The following is a 22920-nucleotide window of genomic DNA, read 5'->3' as shown; positions in this document are numbered from 1 at the left end:
TCTCTCTTTTCGGACAGCAATCCGATTTCCTTTTCAGCACCTCGATCGAACCTGCCTCCACCACCCTCCCAGGAAGTTCACTCCAGACTCCAATCTGGTGAAAAATCTTTCCCCTCATCACCTTTTACTCCTTTAGCCAATTATTTAGAATTTGTGGCCTCTTGATAATTTCCTGGATAATTTCTTGAACCCCGTTCCCTCCAGGCAGTGTGTTCCAGATCCTAACAATCCTCGCCTCGTCGCTCTCCTCTTTTTCTTTGTCAATCACCTTAAATCTTCGTTCTGTTTATTGGCCCTCATGACATGGGGGAGGGGGGAGAATTTTTATTTTCCTGACTCAAATCCATCTCTATTTTGACTGTCTCAAACGTTCTCCATTCCCTCTATTCAACCCCCATATCTCTATCATTCCAGTCGATCTCTTTTCCCTTTCGAAGGCTGTGACTGTAGAGAAAAGGGTTAATATCAGGAGCATCATAATAATCTTTATTGTCAGAAGTAGGCTAGCAATAACATTGCAATGAAGTTACTGCGAAAAGCCCCTAGTCGCCGCACTCCGGCGCCTGTTGGGGGTACACGGAGGGAGAATTCAGAATGCTCAATTTGCCTAACAGCCCGTCTTTTGGGACTCGTGGGAGGAAACCGGAGCACCCGGAGGAAACCCACGGGGAGAATGTGCAGACTCCGCACAGAGTGACCCAAGCGGGTATCCAACCCAGGACCCTGGCACTGTGAAGCAACAGTGCTAACCACTGTGCTACCGTGCCGCCCATGCATGATGCTGATGTCGTAATGGTGTCAGGTCGCATGACACAGGAGGCGATCTGGAAGGGGGAGATGCTCTGTCTGTGCAGAGACCCAAATGTGGGAATTCTAGCTGTAAATAAATAGTTCTGGTGAAAAGGACTATTGACTCGAGCAGCGTACTTTTGGGAGAGCTGCCGTTTCCCAAACAACAGTCTAAACACCTACCGCACGACAAAACATTGACATCCCCTCTTAAGGTATAGTGCCCAGAATTGGACTCAGCTATGGCCTAACCACCGATGTTATTTTCGCGCACCTTGTTTACTTTTGTATCCTGGTGTCGTTAAAAGGGGCAGTGATTTAATTTGCCTTTTTCCAGCCTCCTCAACTTAGCCTGCCGCAATCCTGTGTAGTCTACTTTGTGAATTTCTCCGTTCCTGTTGAGCATGAGACCCAGCGGTTTTCGGAAAATACTGCAGATGCTGGAAATCTGGGATAAAAACAAAATGCTGGAAATACTCAGGAAGTCAGGCATTGTCTGTGATCTGGGATAAAAACAAAATGCTGGAAATACTCAGGAATTCAGGCATCGTCTGTGGAAGGGAAAGTGGAGGCACAGTGGTATTGTTGCTCGTATCCTAGAAACCCAGGGTAATGTTTGGGGGTCGGGGTATCAATCCCACCTCGGCAGGTGGTGGCATTTAAAACCTCCATGAAATACCTGGAATTAAAAGTCCAACGATGACCTTGTCGATTGTCGTAAAACTCCACATGGTTCACAGTTGACTTTTAGGGAAGGAAACATTACCTGGTCTGGCCTACACTTGACTCCAGATCCACAGCAATGTGGTTGACTGATGTATGCCCTCTGAAACAGCCCAGCAAGCCACTCGGTTGTATTCCAAAGGAATAAAACGAGACGGACCACCCGGAATCGACCCAGGCACCGGAAACGGCAACAGCAAACCCAGCCCTGCCGACCCTGCCAAGTCTTCCTCACTGACATCTGGGGGCTTGGGCCAAATCTGGGAGAGCTGTCTCACAGACTAGTCAAGCAACAGCCTGACATAGTCGCACGCAGAGAATCATACACCGATAATGTCCAGAGACCACCATTCCTGGGTATGTCCTGTCCCATTGGCAGGACAGAGCCAGCAGAGGTGGCGGCAAGGTGGTGTACAGTCGGGAGAGAGTGGTCCTGGGAGTCCTCAACATCCAACTCAGGGCAAAGTCTCACGGCACCAGGTCAAACCTCCTGCTGATTACCACGTACCGGCCACCATCAGCTGATGAATCAGCTCTCCTCCATGTTGAACACCACATGGAGGAAGCACTGAGGGTGGCAAGGGTACTCTGGGTGGGAGAATTGAATGTCTGTAACCAAGAGTGGCTGGGTAGTACCACCACAGACCGAGCTGGCTGACTTCTAAAGGACAATAGCTGCTAGACTGGGACTGCAGCAGGTTGTGAGGGAACCAACAAGAGGGAAAGACTTACTTTTAGAGTACCTAATTAATTTTTTTCCAATTAAGAGGCAATTTAGAATGGCCAATCCAGTTAACCTGCAGATCTTTGGGTTGTGGAGGTGAAACCCACACGCAGACATGGGGGGGGGGGGGGGGGAGGCGAATGTGCAAACTCCACACGGACAGTGATCCAGGGCCGGGATTCGAACCCAGGTCCTCAGCGCTATAGTCCCAGTGCTAACCACTGCGCCACGTGCTGCCCTGGGGAAAAACATACTTGCCCTCATCTTCACCAACCTGCCTGCTCCAGGTGCATCTGTCCATGACAGTATCGGTAGAAGTGACCACTGCACAGTCCTTGTGGAAGCAAAGTCCCCGTCTTCACATTGAGGACCCTCCATCGCACTCAATGGCACTAGCACCGTGCTAAATGGGATAGACTTCGAACAGATCCAGCAACTTAAAGCTGGGTATCCATGAGGCGCTGTGGGCCATCAGCAGCAGCAGAATTGTATTCAACCACAATCTGCAACCTCATGGCCTGGCATATCCCCCACTCTACCCGTACCACCCAGCCAGGGTATCAATCTTGGTTCAATGAAGAGTGCAGGAGAGCATGGCAGGAGCAACACCAGGCAGACCGAACAATGAGGTGCCAAACAGCATAAGCAGCAAGTAATAGAGATAAGCTGTTGCACAATGAACGTATCAGATCTAAGCTCTGCAGTCCTCCAACATCCAGCTGTTAATGGTCATGAACAATTAACCAGCTCACTGGAGGCTCCACAAACATCCCCATCTCAATGATAGAGGAGCCCAGCACATCTGTGCAAACAATAAAAGTTGAAGCATTTGCAACAATGGAGCTGTTTGCAGCATGTTCAGCACCATTTGCGACTCCTCAGATACTGAAGTGTCCAAATGCAGCAAGACCTGGGCTAAGTGGCAAGTTCCATTCACTCCACACAAGTGGCAGGCAATGACCATCTCCAACAAGAGGATCTAACCATCGCCCCTTGACTTCAATGGCATTCGCATGACTGAATCCTCCACTATCAACACCCTGGGGGTCATCATTGATCAGAAACTGAACTGGACCCAGTCATATAAATGCTATGGTTACCAGGGCAGGTCAGAGGCTGGGAATTCTGCAGCGAATAGCTCACACCCCCCCCCACACCCCGAAAGCCTGTCCACCTTCTACAAGGCACAAGTCAGGAGTGTGATGGAATACTCTCCACTTGCCTGGATGACTGCAGCTCCAACAACACTCGAAGCTCAACACCATCCAGGGCAAAGCAGCCCCGCTTGATTGCTCCCCCTTCCACAAACATTCAAACCCTCCACCACCGACGCACAGCGGCAGCCGTGTGTACCATCTACAAGATGCACTGCAGCAACTCACCAAGGTTCCTTAGGCAGCACCTTCCAAACCCACGACCTTTATCATCTAGAAGGTCAAGAACAGCAGATACCTGGGAACCCCACCACCTGGAGGTTCCCCTCCAAGTCACTCACCACCCTGACTTGGAAATATATCGGCCGCTCCTTCACTGTCGCTGGGGATGGAACTCCCTCCCTAACAGCACTGTGGGTGTACCTACACCGCAGACAGATTACCACCACTGCCACCTCAAGGACAACTAGGGATGGGCAATAGGGGTGGTGCAGTGGTTAGCACAGCCTCAGTGCTGAGGACCAGGGTTTGATCCCAGCCCTGGGTCACTGTCTGCCTCGGGTTTGCACATTCTCCCCGTGTCTGCATGGGTCTCACCCCCACAACCCAAAGATGGGGCTGGTTTAGCACAGGGCTAAAGAGCTGGCTTTTAAAGCCGACCAATGCAGGCCAGCAGCACGGTTCGATTCCCATACCAGCCTCCCCGAACAGGCACCGGAATGTGGCGACTAGGTTTTCACAGTAACTTCATTTGAAGCCTACTCGTGACAATAAGCGATTTTCATTTCATGTGCAGGGTAGGTGGATTGGCCATGCTAAATTGCCCCTTAATTGGAATTTTTTAAAAACTTTCAAAAAATGGAATGGGCAGAAATTGTGGCTGAGCGAGTGGCGTCCACATCTCATAAGTGAATTTTTAAAAAGTTAACATTTCAGCAATGACTTTTGTCAGAATGTCTCAATTTTTCTACTTCTGGCAAAAGGTCATTGGCCTAAAACATGAACGGTTCCTCTGTTCACCTTGGAGTTTTTCCAACACTTTCTGGAGACCCTCCTGAGTGCCACATTGGTGAAATGCAACCGTTTTGGTCGTTCATTTTAACAGCGTGGCATTAACTTGCCAATTGGTATTGTGTTTCTCTGTAATTACTCTTGAGGTGAAGCTAGCACAGCACCAAGACCAGAATCTGGGGTGGAGAATGCAATCTGTTTGATCCCATTTCTGTACCTCGCACCCTGGGCCCCAACTGTTCTGCCTGTTCTTGGTTTTCAGGGAGTGAATTTGTACGTGAAGAATCTAGATGATGGAATTGATGACGAATGTTTGAGGAAGGAATTTTCTCCGTATGGAATAATTACCAGCGCAAAGGTACAAACAAGACGTCAACACCCCACCAGCATGTTGGGGGAAGGAAACGTCACCATTGGCGACTGGGAGACCACTTGGGGAGGCACTGGGGGTGGTTTTTTGAAATGAACCTTCTGGAGGATTGATAGTTAAATTGTGTATTTTTAAAAGAAATCCTTGACTATCTGTTGAATTCAGATTTCCCTTTCCTTGGATTCTCCCTCAATCCTGCAATCTCATTGATGTTTGAAAGAAGTGCCTTATTTTGGGTTCTTGCCTGGCAACATGATATCCTGATATTGGGCTAACATCCCACAGATAGAGCTTAGATCCTACGTTAGAAAGTTGAGCAGTTAAATTCACTAAGTCTGGTATTTTGGGAACGAGCATCAGAAAACGATGAGGGAAAATCAAAAATCTGTGGAACTATCATTTCAATTCAATTAGAGGCACCAAACTAGTTTCAACATGACAGGAACTTTCTATCCCTACCCAGGTTTGCCTGTGTGTGACACCAGACCCTCGCTAAGCGTTGGTCTTGGTGACCTCACGAGTTCCTGGATAATCATCGACAGGACAAGTTGAATTGGGTAATTTACCTCATCCATGTTGGTGTCCACCTCTAGGAGCAATGGATTATTTTACTGGAATGGGGCCCCCTCGCTGTGCACCCCATTAGTTAGAATTTCTTGCACACCCTGATTCATTTGAGTTGCCTTGCTGGGAGTGAGAGGATTGTAATTGTGATCTGAGAAAAAGGGGCCCTTGCTGATTGGTGGGGCTAACAGTCTATCTTCACCAATGAGATTTGAGGATTGAGGGAGAAACCGAGGAAGAGGAAATCTGAACCAATAAAATCAGCGGGGGCAGAAAGAGAAATGGGGGGGGAAGACTGGGCTGATTGAGAGGAGAAAATAGAGGAAAAGAGAAATTGTTGTAAATTCAAATCTTGCATATTCAAGATCCTTTTATTTTAACAGCTGAAGCATTGCAACTGTGCATTTAAATTGTTTTCTATTCTGGGAGGGAGATTGTTTGTTCTGCTCTCCATTAACAGGACCATGTTGTTGAAAGGATATTTTCACTTTTCATCGACCAGACCTGTCGTTCTGCAGCAATTAAATGGGCAATTAATATGCAAATTCCTAACATTAATGGGGAGACTGCGGGCAAGATGCTGTCTCTGTAATAGAAGCTGTGATGGTACAAATCCAGCCAGCGGGTTCTGAAGATTTGTGACTCTGAACATATCTCAAACTCTGCATTAATAAAATTGAGAAATTAACAGTGTTTCGGCAACCCCCCCCCCCCCCCCCCCCCCCCCCCCCCCCCCCCAGGTGCTGTCTCTGTGTTCACTTTGACTTCTGATTCGCACTTTTTCATTTTATTGAAGGTGATGACAGACGGGGGACACAGCAAAGGTTTCGGCTTTGTCTGCTTCTCTGCCCCGGAGGAAGCCACGAAGGCGGTCACCGAGATGAACGGGCGGATTGTCAGCACTAAGCCGCTGTATGTGGCCTTAGCCCAACGCAAGGAGGAACGCAAAGCCCATCTGACCAACCAGTACATGCAGCGCCTGGCCACCATGAGAACTATACCCAATCCCTTGCTCAGCCCCTTCCAGCACCTGGCACATTCTGGGTACTTCATGCCAACCGTACCACAGGTAAGGGCGCCAGAGATGTGATGCTGCCGAATGCCAACAGTCTGAAATCATGCCATACTGTTTGGAACAGCAGTGGTTAGATTAACAGGACTAACCAGCCAGCAATTGTAAACTCCAAACCCACCAGACTGGTTAGAATATTTAAATGAGTTGGAAATAAAATGTGATCAGCAAAAGTGACCGAATATTGTTGGATTGGTATAAAAATCCAACTCGTCCTCCGATTAATATCCTTTTTTGGGAAAGGAAATCTCCAGTCTTGACCTGGTCTGGGCAGTCTGGTGGCAGTGGTTTTGCACGGCTACCTCACAGCGCCAGGGACCCGGGTTTGATTCCACCCTAGGGAGGCTGTCTGCTTGGATTTCCTCCCACAGTCCAAAGATGTGCAGGTTGTCATAATATCCACTCGTGTATATAATGAGGCGCAGACAGGCAGTGATTGACACACAGGATGACCAGTAAGCACACAGCACAGTGCAGCCAATCACCAGACAGGACACTACCACTATAAAGCCAGAGGGCACTAGGTTTCCCGCTCCCTCTGGACCCAGCCACTGAGACAGTCAGAGTCCACGAGCTAGTCAGTGCAAACACCATGCGGTAGTTAGTAAGTCTGGTCAGGCTACTACTAGGCCTCCAGCCAGTTCAGTATAGTGTCGACCCACAGCTGAGTATGTTTAGCAGTTCTATTGTTGAATAAAACAGTGTTGGATCTTCTCCAGTGTTAGACCTCTGTTTCTAGCTTCCCTGCATCGAGTGCAGTCCACATCGAACCAACCTGCCTAACACATCACAGGTTAGGTGGATTGGCCGTGATCAATGCGCGGGGTCACAGGGGGAGTGGGCCGAGGCAGGATGCTCTTCCAGAGAGTCAGTGCAGACTCGATGGGTTGAATGGCTTCCTGCACTGTATATGGAGATTCTCTGATTCAATGATATGTGACTCCAGTCCCATGCCAGTGTGTTTGACTGGCCTACCCCCCAAACTGGTCATTCGGTTGTACCCAACTCCGACTACTCTCCATCATTGGCAAAGTGATGGAAGGTGTCATCAACAGCGCTATCAAGCGGCACTTACTCAGCAATAACCTGCTCATTGACGCTCAATTTGGGTTCCACCCAGGGTCACTCAGCTCCTGACCTCATTACAGCCTTGGTTCAAACATGGACAAAAGAGCTGAATGCCAGAGGTGAGGAGAGACTGATTGCCATTGGCATCAAGGCAGCATATACTGGAGTCAATGGGAATCAGGGGGGAAACTCTCCGCTGGCTGGAGTCATACCCGGCACAAAGGAAGGTGATTGTGGTGGTTGGAGGTCAATCACCTCAGTTCCAGGACATCACTGCAGGAGTTCCTCAGGGTAGTGTCCTGGGCCCAACCATCTTCAGCTGCTTCGAGCATCAGGTCAGAAGTGGAGATGTTTGCAGCACCATTCTCGATCCCTTAGACACTGAAGCAGTTCATGTCCATCTGCAGCAAACCTGTAAAACATCCAGGCTTGGGCTCTCATATTACCCAGCACCCCCACCAGCACCCCCACCCCCGCCAGCACCCCTACCTAGACTATCTCTTCTGTGAATGCTTGACATTTTAAATTCTAATCCAGTGTTTAAATCCGTCCGTGGCTAAGTCCCGCCCCAATCTCGCTGAACATTCATCAATCCTCCAGTACTCCAAATACTATTCCCCTCAAATCATTCCTCCTAATTTCCCCCCTTCCTTATGGCTCCCTGAAGCATCCTGGCATTGTATCAACATGAACTTGTTGATGCCCTCCCACCCTGGGCTGGACAGGGGTGGGGGGGGGGGCCACCTCCCACCCTGGGCTGGGTGGGGGGGGGGAGGGGAGGCTCCCACCCTGGGCGGGGTGGGGGGTGGTGGGGGGGGGCTCCCACCCTGGGCTGGATGGGGGGTGGGGGGCTGCTCCCAACCTGGGCTGGATGGGGGGGGGGGGAAGGAGGCTCCCACCCTGGGCTGGATGGGGGGGGGGGGAGGAAGGAGGCTCCCACCCTGGGCTGGATGGCGGGGTGGGGGGTGGACCTGTGATTATCTCCCAATTCCCGGCTTTTTCACATTCCCAATTCCATTTTCATGGTTCTAGGTGAGCTGGAGACCCGATGAACCATTTGGCGTGTCCTGTGACATCTCCCCAATTAAAGCAAGCTTGTGTTTTCCACGTTTTTGATTGGAGCGCTGGGAATCCGGATGGTTTACGCATTGACCGTTCAGTATTTTGGTCTCCACAGGTTCAGAACCGAACTGCGTATTATGCCACCTCTCCAGTGACCCCAATCCGACCCTCCCAACGCTGGACAGGACAGCCCATGCGGCCTCCAAGTAAGTGAAGGTTTCATCTCGTGGAAGTATTTACCAGGAAGACTGATTCATCCGGCAAATTATTGGGAGGCAAAACCAAAACTGGGATTGCCCAAAAAACGACCACTTTGAGGAGCTCAATCAACCGCCTTTGGTCTGGTCCAACATTTTTGAGTTAAATCATAAACTGACCAACAGAGGGCAGCCTTTACCACAAAACTCTGCTGAATCGTTTGTCTTCACCTCTCTCAGTGCATCCTCCGGGGGGGGGGGGGGGGGGGGGGGTGGATTGAATTGCTGTTTAAAATTATTTCTCTCCTGCTTCAACAAAGACTCTCCATTTGTCACTCAGTTACAGGTTGCCTAGTAACCAAAGCCCAATTGTTGTTCGGCATATGTTTACTCCAGGTTGTCGCCCCTATCAAGCATACAAACTATATCGGGTGGGGCTGTGGCAATGGGGTACAAGGTGTCACTAATCCACTGCCATCGAACACAAGTACCCCCCCCCCAAATGAATGTCCATCCATTGTTTGGAGACTGCTCCAAACCCGTTTTTGTTCACCTGCCCTATTGCTGTCTATTCTTATTGTCTGATTACGCTCCTGTGGGTTGTATTCCAACATTAAAGATGCTGTGGAAATTCAGTAGTAGTTGGAACTTTACTACAGGCCTCCCAAAAGCGAGCGTGAAGTAGAGGTACAAATATGTAGACAGATTATAGAAAAATGTAGGAGCAATAGGGTGGTTGTGATGGGAGATTTTAACTTCCCCAACATTGAATGGGACTCGTGTAGTGTTGGAGGCGTAGATGGAGCAGAATTTGTAAGGAGCATCCAGGAGAGTTTTTTTTAGAGCAGTATGTAAATAGTCCAACTCGGGAAGGGGCCATACTGGACCTGGTATTGGGGAATGATCCCGGCCAGTTGGTTGAAGTTTCAGTCGGTGATTCCTTTGGGAATAGCGATCACAATTCCGTAAGTTTTAGAATACTCATGGACAAAGACGAGTGTAGTCCTAAAGGAAGAGTGCTAAATTGGGGTAAGGCAGAGTATAACAAAATTCGGCAGGAGCTAGGGAATGTGGATTGGGAGCAGCTGTTTAAGGGTAAATCCACATTTGAAATGTGGGGGTCTTTTAAGGAAAGGTTGATTAGAGTGCAGGACAGACATGTCCCTGTGAAAATGAGAGATAGAAATGACAAGATTAGGGAACCATGGATGATGGGTGGAATTGTGAGACTAGCTAAGATGAAAAAGGAAGCATACATAAGATCTAGACGACTTAAAACTGATGAAGCTTTGGAGGAATATCGGGAAAGTAGGTCAAATCTCAAACTCGCAATAAAGAGGGCTAAAAGGGGTCATGAAATATCTTTGGCTAACAGGGCTAAGGAAAATCCCAAAGCCTTTTATTCATATATAAGGAGCAAGAGGGTAACTAGAGAAAGGATTGGCCCACTCAAAGACGAGAGGGGGAATTTATGTGTGGAGTCAGAGGAAATGGGTGAGATTCTTAATGAGTACTCACCAAGGAGAGGGACATGATGGATGTTGAGGTTAGGGATGGATGTTTAAATACTCTAGGTCAAGTCGGCATAAGGAAGGGGGAAGTTTTGGATATTCTAAAAGGCATTAAGGTGGACAAGTCCCCAGGACCGGATGGGATCTGTCCCAGGTTACTGAGGGATGTGAGGGACGAAATAGATACTAAAGGATAGGATCTAATCACATTTGGAAGAAAATAGACTTATCAGTGATAGGCAGCATGGTTTTGTGCAGGGAAGGTCATGTCCTACAAACCTAATAGAATTCTTTGAGGAAGTGACAACGTTAATTGATGAGGGAAGGGCTGTAGATGTCATATACATGGACTTCAGTAAGGCGTTTGATAAGGTTTCCCATGGAAGGTTGATGGAAAAAGTGAAGTCGTATGGGGTTCAGGGTGTACTAGCTAGATGGATAAAGAACTGGCTAGGCAACAGGAGACAGAGAATAGTGGTGGAAGGGAGTGTCTCAAAATGGAGAAGGGTGACTAGTGGTGTTCCACAGGGATCCGTGCTCAGACCACTGTTGTTTGTGATATACATAAATGATCTGGAGGAAGATATAGGTGGTCTGATTAGCACGTTTGCAGATGATACTAAGATTGGTGGAGTTGCAGATAGCGAGGAGGACTGTCAGAGAATACAGCAAAATATAGATAGATTGGAGAGTTGGGCAAAGAAATGGCAGATGGAGTTCAATCCAGGCAAATGCGAGATGATGCATTTTGGAAGATCTAATTCAAAAGCGACTATATGGCCAATGGAAGAGTCCTGGGGAAAATTGATGTACAGAGAGATCTGGGAGTTCAGGTCCATTGTACCCTGAAGGTGGCAACGCAGGTCGATAGAGTGGTCAAGAAGGCATACAGCATGCTTGCCTTCATCGGACGGGGTATTGAGTACAAGAGTCGGCAGGTCATGTTACAGTTGTATAGGATTTTGGTTAGGCCACATTTGGAATACTGCGTGCAGTTTTGGTCGCCACATTACCAGAAGGATGTGGATGCTTTGGAGAGGGTGCAGAGGAGGTTCACCAAGATGTTACCTGGTATGGAGGGTGCTAGCTATGAAGAAAGGTTGAGTAGATTAGGATTGTTTTCAATGGAAAGACGGAGGTTGAGGGGGGGCCTGATTGAGGTCTACAAAATTGAGAGGTATGGACAGGGTGGATAGCAACCAGCTTTTTCCAAGAGTGGGAGTGTCAATTACAAGGGGTCACGATTTCAAGGTGAGAGGGGGAAAGTTTAAGGGAGATGTGCGTGGAAAGTTTTTTACGCAGAGGGTGGTGGGTGCCTGGAACGCTTTGCCAGCGGAGGTGGTAGAGGCGGGCACGATAGAATCATTTAAGATGCATCTGGGCAGATATATGAACGGGCAGGAAACAGAAGGAAGTAGATCCTTGGAAAATAGGCGACAGGTTTAGATAAAGGATCTGGATCGGCGCAGGCTGGGAGGGCCGAAGGGCCTGTTCCTCTGCTGTAATTTTCTTTGTTCTTTGTTTTGTAATGAGGGCACAAGGGTAGATGGTGGGGGATAGCAGATATCACAGTAGCATGTTGGTAGTTACTAGACAAGTAATCCCCATAATCAAGGGTTATGGGGAGAAGGCAGGAGAATGAGGATGAGAAATCAGCCATGGTTGAATGGTGGAGCAGACTCGATGGGCTGAATGGCCTAATTCTGCTCCTAAAGTTGAACAAGACATTGGGAAGAGCACACATGGAATACTGTGTTCAGTTCTGGTCACCCTGTTATAGAAAAGATATTGTTAAACTAGAAAGAGTGCAGAAGAGATTTATGAGGATGCTCCCAGGACTTGATGGTCTGAGCTATAAGGAGAGGCTGGGATTTTTTTTCCTGGAGTGTAGGAGGTTTAGGGGTGAGCTTATAGAGGTCTACAAAATAATGAGGGGCATAGATAAGATAGAGAGTCAACATCTTTTCCCAAAGGTAGGGGAATCTAGGACTATCGGGCCTAGGTTTAAGGTGAAAGGAGAGAGATACAAGAGAGAACAGAGGGGAAATTTCTTCACACAGAGGGTGGGGAGCAGCTGGAACAGGCTGCCACAGGCAGTGGTAGGGGCGGGCACAATTTTGTCCTTTAAAATGCAGTTGGACAGTTCCATGGGCAGGGTGGGTATAGAGGGATATGGGCCAAATGCGGGCAAGTGGGGCTAGCTCAGTGATAGAAACTGGGCGGCATGGCCAAGCTGGGCCGAAGGGCCTGTTCCTATGCTGAAACATCTCTGACTGTATGAAAATGTGTGGCACTCGCTCATAGCCTTCAAAGTGTGACCACTGAATTGGCTGACACCCGTCTGGTTTGTACTGTTACTTCACAGCTTCGTGGTCCCGGGTTCGATTCCCCGCTGGGTCACTGTCTGTGTGGAGTCTGCACATTCGCCCCGTGTCTGCGTGGGTTTCCTCCCGGGTGCTCCGGTTTCCTCCCATAGTTAGTGATTAGCACTGTGGCTTCACAGCTCCAGGGTCCCAGGTTCGATTCCGGCTTGGGTCACTGTCTGTGCGGAGTCTGCACATCCTCCCCGTGTCTGCGTCGGTTTCCTCCGGGTGCTCCGGTTTCCTCCCACAGTCCAAAGATGTGCAGGTTGGGTGGATCGGCCATGCTAAATTGCCCTTGATGTCCAAAAAGGTTGGGTGGGGTTACGGGGTGGGATGGGCTTGGGTAGGGTGCTCTTTCCAGGGGCCAGTGTAGACTCAATGGGCCAAATGGTCTCCTTCTTCTGCACTGTAAATTCTATGATTCTATTATAACAACATGTGTTTGTATATTTTTAAGAACATCACCACAACCGGTGGAACCCAAACAGATTGTCACAATTGGTCGATGTTTAAGCAGTTTCACTGCGCACGTCATTACATGGTGCCAGCTGATTGAGACACATTCCACACAAGTGTGTTCAGGAGGAAGAGGGTTGACTTGGGATTGATGGATCCCACGGCATTCCACCACAGCTGGTTTCTCCCACCTCACGTCCACATCTCTCATAGGTCACTCGATTGAGATTGATGGCTGTGATTGGTCAATAGCTCCATTATCATCCTGTTGTTTGACTGCTCCTGCGGTCGGCAGCTTGGTTGGGTCTCGGAGATTCGAATTGATCTTTGATTCTAATTGGCGGAACAATGGGGAAACTCTGACGATTTGATGATGGGGGGGGGGGGTTGAGATGCTGAACTCATTCAACCGGATCACAGCAAGATCCAGGAATCACACCGGCTGTTTCCCCCTCGTGCTCAGCCTTGTTACTGGTGGGAAGTGATGGAATTCTGAGGGACGGAATCTTGTTCCTTACCCAATGCATTTGGGCATTGTAGGGAGTCATGTTGTGGAGATGCCGGCATTGGACTGGGGTGGGCACAGTAAGAAGTCTTATAACACCAGGTTAAAGTCCAACAGGTTTCTTTCAAACACTAGCTTTCAGAGCGCAGCTCCTTCCTCAGGTGAGTGAAGAGGTAGGTTACACAAACACAGCAGATAGAGACAAAGCCAATTATGCAGGATGATTCTTTGAATGCGAGTCTTTGCAGGTAATTAAGTCTTTACAGGTCCAGCCGGTGCGACTGGAGAGGGGGATAATCACAGGTTAAAGAGATGTGAATTGTCTCAAGCCAGGACAGTTACTAGGATTTTGCAAGTCCAGGCCAGATGGTGGGGGTTAAATGTAATGAGACATGAATCCCAGGTCCCGTTGAGGCCGTACTCCTCGTGCGTGGAACTTGGCTATAAGTTTCTGCTCGGCGATTCTGTGTTGTCGTGCATCCTGAAGGCCGCCTTGGAGAACGCTTACCCGGAGATCAGAGGCTGAATGCCCTTGATTGCTGAAGTGTTCCCCGACTGGAAGGGAACATTCCTGCCTGGTGATTGTTGCGCGATGTCCATTCATCCGTTGTTGCAGCGTCTGCATGGTCTCGCCAATGTACCATGCCTCTGGGCATGAGTATGTACCACGTACCTGGTGGGTGGTGTTCTCATGTGTAATGGTGGTATCCATGTCGATGATCTGGCACATCTTGCAGAGGTTGCCATGGCAGGGTTGTGTGGTGTCGTGGTCGCTGTTCTCCTGAAGGCTGGGTAGTTTGCTGCAATCAATGGTTTGTTTGAGGTTGCGTGGTTTTTTAAGGCAAATAAGGGGGGTGTGGGGATGACCTTGGCAAGATGGTCTTCATCGATGACATGTTGAAGGCTGTGAAGAAGATGTTGTAGTTTCTCCATGCTGGGGAAGCACTAGACAATAAAGGGTACTCTGTCGGGTGTCTCTTGTTTGTCCTCTTGAGGTCAGTCCGTTTGTTTTTCGTTTTTTTTTTTGCTGTGTCGCGTTGGAACTGTCGATCGAAGGTCCTGTGCAGTGAGGAGGTCTTGTTCGAACTTGTGCATGAAGATGTTGGCATATTGAGGTGTGAATTTGGTCCCCATGGCTGTTCCGTGTGTCTGGATGAAGAATTTGTTGTCGAAGGTGAAGACGTTGTGATCTAGAATGAAGCGGATGAGTTATAGAATTGCGTCTGGAGATTGGCAGTTGTTGGTGTTGAGGACTGAGGTTGTTGCAGCAATGCCGTCGTCATGGGGGATGCTGGTGTAGAGTGCCGAGACATCCATTGTGACGAGGAATGTTCCTGGTTCTACTGGTCCATGGGTGCTGAGTTTCTGTAGGAAGTCTGTCGTATCGCGACAGGAGCTGGGTGTACCTTGTACGATGGGTTTCAAGATGCCCTCGATGTGGCCAGAGAGGTTCTCACACAGGGTCCCATTGCCTGATACAATAGGACGGCCTGGTGTGTTGGCCGTGTGTATTTTCGGGAGGCAGTAGAGATCTCCAATGCGGGGATTACGTGGGATGAGAGCACGTAGGGAGCTCTGAAGGTCTGGAAAAAAGATCTTGATCAGTCTGTTGAGTTGGCGGGTGTGTTCTTTGATCGGATCTCTGGGTAACTGTCTGTAGTGTTCCTGGTTGTTGAGTTGTCGGTATACTTCTTTGCAGTAGTCCATTCTGTTCAATATGACGGTGGCCCCTCCTTTGTCTGCTGGTTTGATGACGATGTTGCGGTTGGTATTGAGAGCGCCTAGCGTTGTGCTTGGTTGACGTTTGGGGCTGTCTTGTGAACGTGACTGATGAATTTGGCGTTGACGCCACTCCTGACGGCTTGAGCATACATGTCGAGTCGAGGGCAGCGGCCTTCCGGAGGGGTCCGCTTCGATTTCTTTTCAATTCTTTCCTCTTCGGTTGCCGCACCGCGGATTTCTCGGTCTGCTGCTTCGGTTCATTGGTTGTCTCGTCGGGTTCGCTGTCGGCCTCTTGGGGTCTGTGGAAGAATTCCCGGAGCCTCATTCACCTGAATTCCTCCGTGTCTGATGTGAGACTGATGGGGTCCAATTTGGTGGTGGTGCAGAAATTGAGCCCTCTGCCGAGGACTCCGATTTCATCTGGTTGGAGGGTGTCGTCCGACAAGTTGACAATAGATTTCCCTGTATTATTTTCTACTGTGAAGCCCGGGGAGGCTTGTTGCAGCTACCGAAGAGGAAAGAGTCGAATTGGACCCATCCGGAAGGCCCTGGACTCGACATGAATGCTCAAACTGTCAGGGGTGGCGTCAATGTCTGATTCATCGCATTCACATGACAGCCCCGAATGTCACCCAAGCACAACGCAACGCCGTCCGCGCGCTCAAGACCAACCACAACATCGTCATCAAACCAGCAGACAAAGGAGAGGTCACCGTCATACTGTACAGAACGGACTACTGCAAAGTATACCGACAACTCAACAACCAGGAATACTACAGACAGTTACCCACAGATCCGACCAAGAAACACACCTGCCAACTCAACAGACTGATCAAGACCTTTGATCCAGATCTTCAGGAGCACCCCACGTGCTCCTATCCCATGTACTCCATGTGTTGGAGAGTTCTACAGCCTCCTGAAAATACGCAAGGCCAACACACCAGGCCGCCCATCGTATCGGGCAATGGGACCCTGTGTGAGAACCTCTCTGGCTCCTTCGAGGGCCTCTTGGCCCATCGTACAAGGAGCTCCCAGCTACTAAAGATTGACTTCGTACAGAAACTCCGCACCCATGGACATTCCTCGTCACAATGGACAGCTCGGCACTCTACACCAGCATCCCCCATGACGACGGCATTGCTGCAACAGCCTCAGTACTCAACATCAATCGCCCGACGCAATTCTGCAACTCATCCACTTCATCCTGGATCACGTCTTCACCTTCAACAAGCTCTTCATCCAGACGCACGGAACAACCATGGGGACCAAACTCACACCTCAATATGCCAACGTTTTCATGCACCATTTTGAAAAAGACCTCCTCACGGCACAGGACCTTCAACCGACGTTATACACCAGATACATCGATGACATGTTTTTCCTTTGGATCCACGGTGAAGAATCACTGAAACGACGACACGATGACATCAATAAGTTCCATCCCACCATCAGACTCACCATGTACTGCTCTCCAGAATCGGTTGCATTGTTGGACACACTCATCTCCATCAAGGACGGTCACCTCAGCACTTCGCTTTACCGCAAACCCACGGATAACCTCACGATGCTCCACTTCTCCAGCTTCCACCCTAAGCACACTAAGGAAGCCATTCCCTATGGACAAGCCCTCCGTATACACAGGATCTGCTCAGACGAGGAGGAGCGTAACAGACATCTACAGACGCTGAAAGACGCCCTCATAAGAGCGGGTTCTAGCGCTCGACTCATCGATCGACATTTTATTTCCTTTTTTATAAATTTAGAGTGCCCAGTTCATTTTTTCCAATTAAGGGGCAATTTAGCGTGGCCAATCCACCTACCCTGCACATCTTTGGGTTGTGGGGGCGAAACTCAGGGAATGTGCAAACTCCACACAGACAGTGACCCCAGAGCCAGGATCTAACCTCGGACCTCGGCACCATGAGGCAGCAGTGCTAACCCACTGCGCCACCGTGCTGCCCCCTCCAGGATCTAACCTGGGACTTCGGCACCGTGAGGCAGCAATGCTAACCCACTGTGCCACTGTGCTGCCCTCTCCAGGATCTAACCTGGGACTTCGGCACTGTGAGGCAGCAGTGCTAACCCACTGCGCCACTGTGCTGCCCCCTCCAGTATCTAACCTGGGACCTCGGCACCGTGAGGCAGCAATACTAACCCACTGCGCCACCGTGCTGCCCCCTCCAGGATCTAACCTGGGACTTCGGCACTGTGAGGCAGCAATGCTAACCCACTGTGCCACCGTGCAGCCCTCTCCAGGATCTAACCTGGGGCCTCGGCACCGTGAGGCAGCAGTGCTAACCCACTGCGCCACTGTGCTGCCCCCTCCAGGATCTGGCCTTGGCACCGTGAGGCAGCAGTGCTAACCCACTGCGCCACCGTGCTGCCCCCTCCAGGATCTAACCTGGGACTTCGGCACTGTGAGGCAGCAGTGCTAACCCACTGTGCCACCGTGCTGCCCTCTCCAGGATCTGACCTCGGCACCGTGAGGCAGCAGTGCTAACCCACTGCTCCGCCTATCAATTGACATTTTCAACGCACCACAGCAAAAAAAAAAAATGCACTGATCTATTCGGAGGACAAACACGGGACACAACACACAGAGTACCCTTAGTCGTCCAGTACTTCCCCGGAGCAGAGAAACTACAACATCTTCGGAGCCTTCAACACGTCATCGATGAAGACTAACATCTTGCCAAGGTCATCCCCACACCCGACTACTTGCCTTCAAACAATAGTGCAACCGCAAACAAACCATTATTTGCAGCAAACTACCCATGGGTACCACCATTACACGTGGAAACATACCCACCAGGTACGCGGCACATACTCGTGCCACTCGGCCAACGTTGTCTACCTCCTACGCTGCAGGAAAGGATGTCCCGAAGCGTGGTACATTGGCGAGACCATGCAGACACTGCGACAACGGATGAACGGACATCACGCGACAATCACCAGGCAGGAATGTTCCCTTCCAGTCGGGGAACACTTCAGCAGTCATGGGCATTCAGCCTCTGATCTCCGGGTAAGTGTTCTCCAAGGTGGCGTTGGAGCAAAACTTATAGCCAGGTTCCGCACACATGAGTGCGGCCTCAACTGGGACCTGGGATTCATGTCGCATTACATTCACCCCCCCACCATCTGGCCTGGGCTTGTGAAATCCTACCAACTGTCCTGGCTTGAGACAATTCACACCTCTTTAACCTGGGGTTATTGCCCTCTGGTAGAGGCATGTAGAGGGAAAGTCGCATGCTGGCCCCAGCTTGAGGCTCGCTTTTAGTGTGGTCCTGGAGGCAATTTGCGAATGATTGGATGTAGGAATGAATTGGATGACATAAAGAAGGCGAAGGATGTCAAAAGGATTAAGAAAAACAGCCGGGAAGATGAGAGTAACCTGGTGAGAGTGGCAAAGACATCGGCTGAGGTCAGGGAGCAGAGCGAGAGGTTGAAGGGATCGGAGGAGGCCATGTCACAACAGATCAGCTCACCTCGATGGGGGACGAGCTACGGAGGGTGGTCAAGGCTAATAAGGGGCAGTGCGCAAAGCTGGAGAAACGCTCGAGGTGGCAGCATTTGAGGACTGCCCAAGGGGGGTGGAGGGCTCGAGGCCGGCGGAGTACTTCGCCAAGATGTTAGCGGAACTGATTTGGGGGGGGGAGGAAGAGAGGAGCCCTCTGTGAACTGGACCGAGCCCATCGGTCACGCTGAAGCCAAAGTTAAATGAGCCGCCAAGGGCAGTGATCACCTTCCACAAGTGCCAAGCGAAGGACAGGGTTTGGAACTGGACAAAGCAGAAGTGGGAGGTGCAGTGGGCGGGTGCTGGAGTTTGCATTTACCAGGACTTGACGGTGGAACTGGCAAAGAGGCGAGCGACTGGCCAAATGAAGGTGGCATTATACAACAGCGGGGTGTGATTTAGAGTGGTGTACCCAGCAAAGCTGAGGGTGACCTACAACACCAGCGATTTCTACTTTGAGGCAGCGGGAGGTGTTTGTGAAGGCAGAAGGCTGGGACAGTGACGCCTGGGACGGACAGTGACGGCTGGGACGGACAGTGACGGCTGGGACGGACAGTGACGGCTGGGACGGACAGTGACGGCTGGGACGTGGACAGTGAAGGCTGGGACGTGGACAGTGAAGGCTGGGACGTGGACAGTGACGGCTGGGACGGACAGTGAAGGCTGGGACGTGGACAGTGAAGGCTGGGACGTGGACAGTGATGGCTGGGACGTGGACAGTGAAGGCTGGGACGTGGACAGTGAAGGCTGGGACGTGGACAGTGAAGGCTGGGACGTGGACAGTGAAGGCTGGGACGTGGACAGTGAAGGCTGGGACGTGGACAGTGAAGGCTGGGACGTGGACAGTGAAGGCTGGGACGTGGACAGTGAAGGCTGGGACGTGGACAGTGAAGGCTGGGACGGACGGTGACGGCTGGGACGGACGGTGACGGCTGGGACGGACGGTGACGGCTGGGACGGACGGTGAAGGCTGGGACGGACGGTGAAGGCTGGGACGGACGGTGAAGGCTGGGACGGACAGTGAAGGCTGGGACGGACAGTGAAGGCTGGGACAGACAGTGAAGCCTGGGACAGTGAAGACTGGGACAGTGGAGTTGCAAGTGTGTAAATGTAGTTTTGACCTATATTGTTATTTTACTTCACGCTGTTATAGAGGTTGATTTTTTTTTTAAAATTGTTATTCTTTGTTGCAATGGTTTTATTTTGTTGAAATGTTTTGGATTTTGTTTTCCTGGGACTGGGCGGGAGGGGAGGGAAAGCCTTGGGTGGCAGCCCCCATACCAGCTAACAAGTGGGCTAGTGAACGGAGGGGAGGTGGGGGGAGGGACTGAGGACATTGGAGCTTGACGAGCAGGTTTCGATGGGCCCAGGAGGTGTGAAAAGGAGGGGTGAGGGGATCAATACAGGGTGAGGGGTTTTCGAGAGGAAGTGCCGGGGGATTCTGGGAGAGGGAATGATGGTGGACGGGAAGGGGAGGGGCTGTGAGGGACCAGTTAGGATAGTTACGTGGAATGTGAGGGGGTTGGGAGGCACAGTCAAGATCGAGGATGCTGGCGCATCTGAAAGGTTTGAAGGCCAAAGTGGCGATGCTGCAGGAGACTCACTTGAGGATGAAGGACCAGGTGAGGCTTAAGGGATGGGGTAGTTGGGTGTTTCACTCGGGATTTGATGGTAGGGCTTGAGGGGTAGAGATCCTGGTTAGCAAAGGAATACGGTTCCGGATGGAGAAAGTGGTTGCGGACAAGGGAGGCAGGAATGTGATAGTGACAGGGGGATTGGAGAGGAGGCTGATGCCGCTGGTAAGTGTGTATCATCCCAACTGGATTGATAGTGGGTGGAGACTGGAACTTGGTGCAGGAGCCAAGATTGGACAAGTCACATCCGCGCTCGCTTGTCTCTTCATGGGGGGGAAAGGGGGAGGGGAGATCTGGACCCTTGGAGATTTCTGCACCCGGGGGAGTGGGAGTACTCTTTTTTTTTTTTGTCGTCTGCCTATTCGCGGATTGACTTTTTTGTGGTGGCGAAGGCAGTATTGGCTGGGGTCAAGGGGCCGGAATATTCAGCAATTGCGATATCTGATCATGCTCCGCATTGGGTACATATGGTGTTGGAGAAGGGGGACAGTGCCGAGGCCAGGGTGTAGATTAGATGTGGGGCTGTTGGGGGACTGAGGGTTTTGTGATAAGATTGGGAAAGTAACTGAGGAATATGTGGGGTTCAATCGCATGGGGGAGGTTTCGCAGGCGGTGGTTTGGGAAGCCCTAATGGCAGTGGGGAGGGGGGGGGGGGGGGGGGGAGTGATCTTTTTTAAGGCTAAGGAGGAGAGGGTGGAGCATCAAAGGCTAATAGATGAGATGCTGGAGGTAGACGGGAGTTACGCAGAAGACGGGGATCCAGCGAAGTTGGAAAAGAGGAAGGAGCTACAGGTGAGTTTTGACCGACTGTCCACCAGGAAGGCGGTGTGCCAACTGCGACGGGCAAAGGGAGCGGTTTATGAATATGGAGAGAAGGCATGTCGGCAGGACTGATTCGCAGGGAGTTGGCGGCGAGGGTAATTGTCCAGGTGCGGGATAGGGCAGGGAAGTTGGTGGTGGCTCCGGATCAGATTAATGGGGTATTTGAGGAGTTTTACTAGAGATTGTATAGGTCGGAGCCACCTGGGGGGGGGGGGATTGGGATTTCCTGGATGGGGTCGGGGGAGGGGGATAGGGACATATTGGATGGGGTGATAGTGGAGAAGGAGATAAAAGATGCGATTGGGAGGATGCAGTCGGGGGAGGTAGCAGGCCCCGGTGGGTTCACGGTGGAGTGTTACAAGAACTTTAAAGATAATTTGGCACCGCTAATAGTGGGGAGTGTTTGAGGAGGTGATAGGGAAGGGGATATTGCCACAGATTTTGGGGCAGGCATCGATCTCAAGAAGCATAAGGATCCGATAGAATGTGGGTCGTATAGGCCCATGTCACTTTTGAATGCGGATGCAAAGGTGTTGCCAAAGGTATTGGCAGGTAGGCTGGAGGGGTGCCTCCCGAAGGTGATGGGGAAGATCAGACCGGGTTTGTGAAGGGGAGGCAGCTCTTTTCGAACATTAGGAGGGTATTGAACGTGGTTATGGCGCCGGCGGAGGGGAGTGAGTCAGAGATGGTTGTGGTGTTGGACGCCGAGAAGCCGTTCGACCGAGTGGGGGTATTTGATGGCGGTTCTGGAGCGGTTTGGGATTGGACCACGATTTGTAGATTGGGCAAGACTGTCGTATCGGGAGCCGAGGGAGAGTGTCCACACGAATAACATCAATTCGGGATACTTTGCTCTGCACCGTGGGACCAGGCAGTCATGTCCTTTGCCCCCCCTGTTGTTCGCGCGTGCGATGGAGCATCGTGGGAGTTCGGAGGGGTGGGGAGGGGGCGTAGAGCATAGGGTCTCTTTGTATGCGGACAACGTGCTGTTGTATGTATCAGAACAGAGTGCGTCAATGGGTGGTATAAGCTGCATTGGATGTTTGGGTCTTTATCGGGGTATAAGCTAAATTTAGTTTTGGGGTATAATCTAAATTTTTGAATGTTTTGTGGTGTCTTAGCCAGGGGTGGGGGTGGGGTGGGTCTACCATTCCGTAGGGCGGGTACTCACTTTAAATATCTGAGGGTGTAGGTGGCACGGGCCGGCTCTGTAGGTATAATGGCACTAGTTTGGTGGGGAGGGTGAAAGTGGATCTGGCAAGGTGGGATGGTCTCCCTCTGGCGCTGGTAGGTCGGTACAGGCAATTAACATGAACGCTTTGCCGCGATTCTTGTTTATTTTTCAGTGCCTGCCGATCTTTCTGCCAAAGGCATTTTTCAAGGAGGTTGAAAAGGTGATCAACTTGTTTATCTGGGGTCGGGGAGGGTGGGTGAGTCTAGGATTAGGAAGGTGTTGTTACAGAGTGGGTGGCAGTTGGGAGGGTTTGGTCTTCTGAATTTACTATATTAGTGGGGGGGGGGGGGGGGGGGGGGGGAAGAGACCCAGTGGGTTAGGATGGAGGAGACTCTGTGCAGGGGGTCGGGACTGAGGGCGTTGGCAACAGCGCCGCTCCCGATGGCCCCAGGGAAATACTTAGGGAGTATTTTAGTATTAGGTAG

The 22920-nt window shown here is 50.7% G+C and overlaps 1 protein-coding gene across 1 annotated transcript in view; it reads left to right on the top strand.

Annotated features, from left to right (window-relative positions):
• LOC119969747 (embryonic polyadenylate-binding protein-like) overlaps positions 1-22920 on the top strand; it is a 62491-nt gene that overhangs the window by 20453 nt on the left and 19118 nt on the right. Inside the window, 3 exon segments of the mRNA XM_038803786.1 lie at positions 4664-4759; positions 6132-6404; positions 8653-8743. Of these exon segments, the coding sequence (XP_038659714.1) occupies positions 4664-4759; positions 6132-6404; positions 8653-8743 (460 nt within the window).

The sequence above is a fragment of the Scyliorhinus canicula genome, chromosome 7, assembly GCF_902713615.1.
Source record: "Scyliorhinus canicula chromosome 7, sScyCan1.1, whole genome shotgun sequence".
Lineage (NCBI taxonomy): Eukaryota > Metazoa > Chordata > Chondrichthyes > Carcharhiniformes > Scyliorhinidae > Scyliorhinus > Scyliorhinus canicula.
The sequence above is the reverse complement of the archived record's forward strand: the minus strand, read 5'-3'. Positions and strand labels throughout refer to the sequence as shown.